This window comes from Leiobunum rupestre, chromosome 6 (genome assembly GCF_980474605.1).
Source record: "Leiobunum rupestre chromosome 6, qqLeiRupe1.1.hap1, whole genome shotgun sequence".
NCBI lineage: Eukaryota > Metazoa > Arthropoda > Arachnida > Opiliones > Sclerosomatidae > Leiobunum > Leiobunum rupestre.
This window is the reverse complement of record NC_143389.1, coordinates 50,628,241-50,634,381: the sequence shown is the minus strand read 5'-3', so window position 1 is coordinate 50,634,381 and position 6,141 is coordinate 50,628,241. Positions and strand designations below refer to the sequence as shown.

The 6,141-nt window shown below is 38.7% G+C and overlaps 1 protein-coding gene across 2 annotated transcripts in view; it reads right to left on the bottom strand.

Annotated features, from left to right (window-relative positions):
• Positions 1-285: 285 nt before the first annotated feature.
• The window catches only part of LOC149941388 (uncharacterized), a 41,627-nt gene continuing 35,771 nt past the window's right edge, over positions 286-6,141 (bottom strand). For both annotated transcript variants that reach the window (XM_090178449.1, XM_090178448.1), the window contains exons 6-10: positions 5,734-5,812; positions 5,460-5,610; positions 2,520-2,640; positions 2,297-2,442; positions 286-1,825 (exon numbers count right to left, since the gene is read on the bottom strand). In XM_090178449.1, the coding sequence (XP_090034575.1) occupies positions 1,538-1,825; positions 2,297-2,442; positions 2,520-2,640; positions 5,460-5,610; positions 5,734-5,812 (785 nt within the window). In that variant the 3' untranslated portion in view covers positions 286-1,537. The remainder of the gene's footprint in view (positions 1,826-2,296; positions 2,443-2,519; positions 2,641-5,459; positions 5,611-5,733; positions 5,813-6,141) is intronic.

The following is a 6,141-nucleotide window of genomic DNA, read 5'->3' as shown; positions in this document are numbered from 1 at the left end:
AGGCGAGCTACGCTCTTAAATGAGCTCCTGACATATTACAAATGAGCAGAGCGCGAGCTTTAAAATATGGTTTTCGCACATCTCGGTTTATAACACGCATTTCCAAGACCTTTTCCCTAAAGTTGCTATTTTCACTTACGGTGTTGCCGCCATGAAAATATTCTTTGGCTTTTCGCTGACCATCTTACCGAACGTTAGATAAGTTTGCTCGGGTGTGAGCGGTTCACCTTTTCCCGTCGATTACTCGATATTTTTTATCATTTAAAAATAAAAATTAGTCAGAAATATTTCGATTAGCTTCGCTAATTTTTATAAGACACTTGTTTTACATATACAAAAGTACAGATAGCGAATAGTTAATTTACTCGAACAGATTAAAAAATTAACGTTTTTCCCTTAACATAATAAAAAGTTTTAATTTCTGAAAATAAAATTTGATTAGGCCTTTTGATTCTACGTGTCCTCTCGGATTAATCCAAGATTCCACGAACTTTATTCTCAAGACTAGAGGGGAAAGAGAAAATAATGAAAAAAAATCTAATTCAAAATAATTCTAATAAACCGCTGATGGCCTGTGGAATGTTTCGTACAATATAAAAATCAAATGGGTCTTAAGTGTAAATCATTAGTACCCGTAAAATATTTTTTTTTAAATGCCGAAAAGTAGTAACACTTTCTTATAATTTAATAAACGGAAGAAAATTCACGAGGAAAGAAAACTAATCCGTGTTAGAAGTCTTTGGTCAATAATTATAGAATTACGGGGATAGAAAAGTGCGGTCACATAGAAGTGAGTAAAATTAAAAACAATTTTAGGACGTTTTCCATTTACGCACTGGGGTCGCCTTCTATTTCTATTTTGAGATTCATTCCAGCCAGAATGTATTTACACCAAAGGAGACTAAATACGCATTGTAACCCTGCCACTCGAATGAAGGGTATTAGCCTAGCTGATATTCAAGACGATTCGCGGCCACCATGCTCTAGTTTTCAACAGCGCCAATCGTCAGTTTAATGGAACGAACGAGATTCCTTGTCGATGTAATTACCATTGAAGGGTAAGCGGGTGCCGGCAGACCGCGAGGATTAATGGGAGACATATTCTTTACGCCTATAGGTATAAATAAATAAATACATTCTGGCTTCCAAGAGCGGTAAAAGGAGAAAACGTCATTAGTCTCGGAAAACATTGTATTGGTAGATTATCGCGGCTGCTGAGCGTCGTATCATTGTTTATTAATTTTATTATTTGTATATTTATCGTAAATTCACTCGTAACTTCAACGGATATAGTTATTGGCACATTGGAAAAGTGTAATTATATTATTATATTAGTTCCAACCCTTAATCCACTCTAAAGCGTCTCTTTCCCGCGATGAAAGAAACGGTGACTTCGTTATTCGGGTGATTTTGTGAAAGTCAAATAGAATCGCAATTGGTATATCATCTCACTAACGCGACTCGTGTATTTTTAGTCTTCCCCCGATTAAGATCTCTGTTGTCAGTCTTTAAAACGAATTTGAATCGGATGGTCCTTTCAAATCCGGGAATTGAAATGTCCGTTGGAATAGTGAGATCCCGGGCCTCCTCGGTGCAACGGCTCCTTGCTGGAATGTTGCGAGTAGCGGCTCCCTGGACGCGAATGGACTATGGCGTAGTGGTCGCTGCCGTTGCTGACGGATCTAGCCGTGGAGTTCAGTGTCGAACCTCCGGAGGCGTACCCGTGCTTATTCAGGGACGTCCTGGATCCGTAATGGGAGCTCGGAGCCCAACCAACCCTGTACGGGTCGTAGTCTTCCATTTCCGATGGTTCTTTCTCTTCAACCTAATTTGTGTAATTCAATTTATTCAGTACGGAACCAGAAAACGTTCAGGGAAAAAAGGGTCAAACATTAAACGCGCGAAAAACTCATTTCGAATATGTTAGAAATGAGTTTCTAACAAATACAAATTTCGAGATAAAAAGAAGGCATGGTATCGTCGTATTTATACAAACAAGTACTCAAGCTTTTAGTTGCGGCTTTCGACGCCATCTTCTAAAATAGCTGACGCTTCGGAAATTTTAATATATCGAGCCATAAAAGTATTAGTTTACCGGTGAAATTTCGTATGTCAGGACATACCACCGTACAATCTAAAAATCAAGATGACAGCCGTTTTCCGAAGGGTTCCACTCCTTCAACGACCGGGAAAATGCTGGTCCTTATTTAACTATCATATCATACGCATTCACGTTGAGTTTTATTTGTCAAATCCTAAAAGGGGGTCGGCTAAACTCCCAAACTCTCGCTCTTACCTCTGTTTTGGTGCAAGTACACGAGAGCGACGAACAGAGGAAAATGTTGACAATGAGCATGACCAGCAGCAAGATAGCCAGGCAGATGCAAAGGCCGATCAACCAGGGGAATCTCCATTCCGTACATTCGGTCAGACCCTCCGCCACTGATTATAATAGGCAAAGAAACGGGGTACTTTCAGATTTCGCGGCTATTAAAGAAACGTATGATTTGCAAACTTACGTATGAATTCCCCGGGTTCGACGACGTAAACCGAAGTCGAAGCGACTAACTGGGCGTCTTCGGTGCTGTTTCTGGTACGAGCCAAAGCCCTCGGAAGAACATCGTTCGAAGAACATATTAACTGAAAAGATAGATGCAAATCATCTTCAAAACGAAGGTGGCGTGTTATTTGGCTCAACTGTTCAAAAGCGTTAAGACGCATTTCGTTAAATGAATTAAATTCAAAGGTCCACGCCAGAGTTTAAACTTTTAGCATTTTCATTTATTTTGGGCGGATTAAACACTTCCGCGAATGTCACGAATACATTTAACGTTTAATTTAGAATAGTGACTTTAAAAAAAATCCCGCCTCTTAGGTACACCAGAAAGTTATAAAATATCTTTTACGAGAGCTCAGTATTCGTCTTCATCTACTGCTAATGTTGTTTGCTCGAAATTCGTTTCTGGTAGTAAAATATGGTGCGAAATACATCAAACTGTGTTTTTCTAAAATGATTACGACTCAAATATGGTATATAAATAAGTGAAGCTACACAGGAAGTAATGTTGAAATTTTATATAGGTGGAGTAATACACGCGGTGAAAAGTGCCTCGAAGCATCAACCTCCATTTTCACAGCCTAGATGGATACTTCTGGAATAATGTAATGTTCCACTAATCGTAATTTTTATCCCCTTGGAACCACCCACGCCATTCGAGGAACGGTAAATAATTACAACGTCAAAGCGATTAAGAGCCAATCCTAAATCGTAATTCCATTTTCTTGTCGCTACAAAAATAACAAGATGTCACGGACATTTCAGTACACACAATCCCCCCGATGTATTAACTATATTTAAAATATTAAATTTAAATTTGAACAAATTTCCAATCATCTTGTACATTAACTTAATAAACTCAAGACGGTATTTTATCGAAAAATAATTTTTTGAGTTACCTGGTTTTGGAAATAAAGTAGCGAAACGTGAACAGGTCAATTTAAATTAATTTATAGACAAACTGAATTTTTCGAGTTGCCTGGTTTTGGAAAAAAGGTAGCTAAACCCGAAAGATGGCGCCTGTATCAATTGGCACGAAATTCAAATATGACAATAGTGCGTTATGCGGGTTGTGGGGTCCCGCGAATTGGCCAGAAATCTCACTTAAAACAAAATTTCTTAATATGCAATCGAAAACGTAGTTCAAAAATGATCAGTACTAACTAAAAATATAATATTCAACCAAAGTCGCTCTTAATTTATAAAAAAATATGTACATTTTAAGGCGAAAATCGCCAAAAATCACTAAAATGGGCAATTGCCCCACTTCCGGGCCCCAGATCTCACAAATCTTAACAATGTCGACGAGGGCATGATATTTCCAATTGATTGACGTCATGGTAGCTCTAACGTACCGCGAGAAATCATGCGAACATCGGCGGCGGCGGCGGCGGACACCATACGTGAAACTAATACACACAAATCCCCCAGGATTGTGTGGAAAAATTAATTAATATATGGCACTCCCGGTCGCGCAGGGCGTGACCGACAAAATTCTATGCGTCATCTCATCTTCAACCATTTTTAAAACTACCCTTCAGCAAAACCAAATCTCGATTTCAGTGTGGTTTAGTCACCTTGAACAAACATTGGGACCAGCTGGGAATTAAAATTACTTTAATTTTATTTTCCAAAAACATCAACTTCTCAGTCTGTGCTAAATATGTCTATGACTAAATAGTAGCGATACATTTTCCAAAAACACGGAAAAGCGTTGAGCCATGCTAGATATTTTTAGCGACTCCCCACTAAATTTTCTAGATCATCCCTAAACTCGCCTTTTCTCCCCGCGAAACCTACACGTATTAACCAGAAGAGAGACTGCACCAGATAAAAAACATGGATATTTCAGATTCGCGTCACGCCTTTGCATTTCAAAACTCTTCTTTTATTTTCTTTTTCCAGTTCTTTTTCACGTTCCATTAGGATTTCCGAGGCACCAGATGAATCATTTCGCGTTATTGGCCAAGCTTTTAATTTTCCTAGATAGTTGAGAATGATTCATCTATTTTGTATAGAGCCACCTAACTTCAATAATTAGCTTTTTTTCTCAATTAGTCAAACACCTCTTTTAATGATTGAAAGTGTTCCGAATTCCGAATATGAATCGGAGTGTATAATTCTACGAATAGGTCAGCGTCCTGTCTCATTAGATTTCGGGACTTCATTCGAGACGTCCTTTTCGGAGAGGGGGATTTCTTAGACCGTAAAATCATTAGAAAATTTATCCCAGAATTTAAGTTTCTTTTGGCCGAGCCCAATTTAACACTTGTTCCATTTCGATTAGAATAGTTAAATACCGATCGGGTTTGCTAGACCCGAATTTAAATTGAGCTAAAATTACGCACCCATGTAATACACTTATAGTTTTTATGGGCGTTTTTATCCAAAGATTCTACCTGGGAAGGATCAGAGGGGCCAGAAATTCGATAAAACCCGTATCGGGGAAATGTCTTCGTATTTTCAATTCAAATTATCCGTCTCTTCCAGGTTTTCACTCATAATTTTAAAATTTTTTACCTGACCTTTTTGATTAAAATTTGTAATTTTGGGTTTTATAGCGAGCTTAGCTCAAACGTTTTTACGCCATTTCTAACATTTTCAAGCTATATAAAATCTGACGCCGCCTACGAACGAAAACATATCAAATCTTAAAATCTTTTCAAAAACCCGAAATATTTGCGGGAAAATCAGTTCAGGATTGGCATTATCACGTTTTAATTTGTATTCTATGAAAGCTTTCTTTCGGGTACCGAACTTCGATGCGAAAATGAATAACAACGCGAAATATTTTTCACGCTTTTGTTCGGCGCAAAAGTACGCTAAAGTCGTAAAATAAAACAGGTCATTTTCGATGGAAAGGGTCTTGGAAGAACGCGTGTCGCGAAATGGGGTGGCTTACCTCTCCGCAGTTGCTCTTGCAGAGCACCACTTGGCATTGAATGTGCACTTTGTTGTTGTTCGGGAAGCGGAAAGTCGAGTATAAGGTCGAATCCGCCGTCGCTTCCGATTGGTTGAATTTGAATTCCGACAGAAATGACGTCACCGGGCACCTAGCGGATTAAAAAAAGGGGGCTTAATACGAAAGGGGCTGATAGGGTTTTTTTTTTCTTTTTTCGCAGTGACGTATCTGGGTGATATCTTGGTAAAATGAATAGAGATTTTCTACGACTTACCCATTAGCGTCAATGAGGGGGACGTCGCTGGTATTTGGGGCGAAACTGAAACAGTTCTTCACTCTGATTCCGTACTGACCTGCGGTTGTTCATCGGGGTGACACGAGCACAAATTAGACAGAGAAGAGTTATTTTTACCGCCGATTTGCCTCGCTTAACAAGTAGAAAATGTAGCGGAGGAATGGCGACTCGGGGGTACTTTAGACCTAGTAACTTCGGGTAATGTTATATATATTAATCGGAATCACAACGCGCAAGCCCCGAAACTTTAGAATTTATATAATAAAGCTACCAAGTCCGAGACTCGTTTGTTGCCGCCAAAGTAGAATCAGAAAAAAATTACGTTAACAACTTGAACTAGACAATTGATATAAATTAAGAGACGAGTATGTTTATGGATAAATTTTA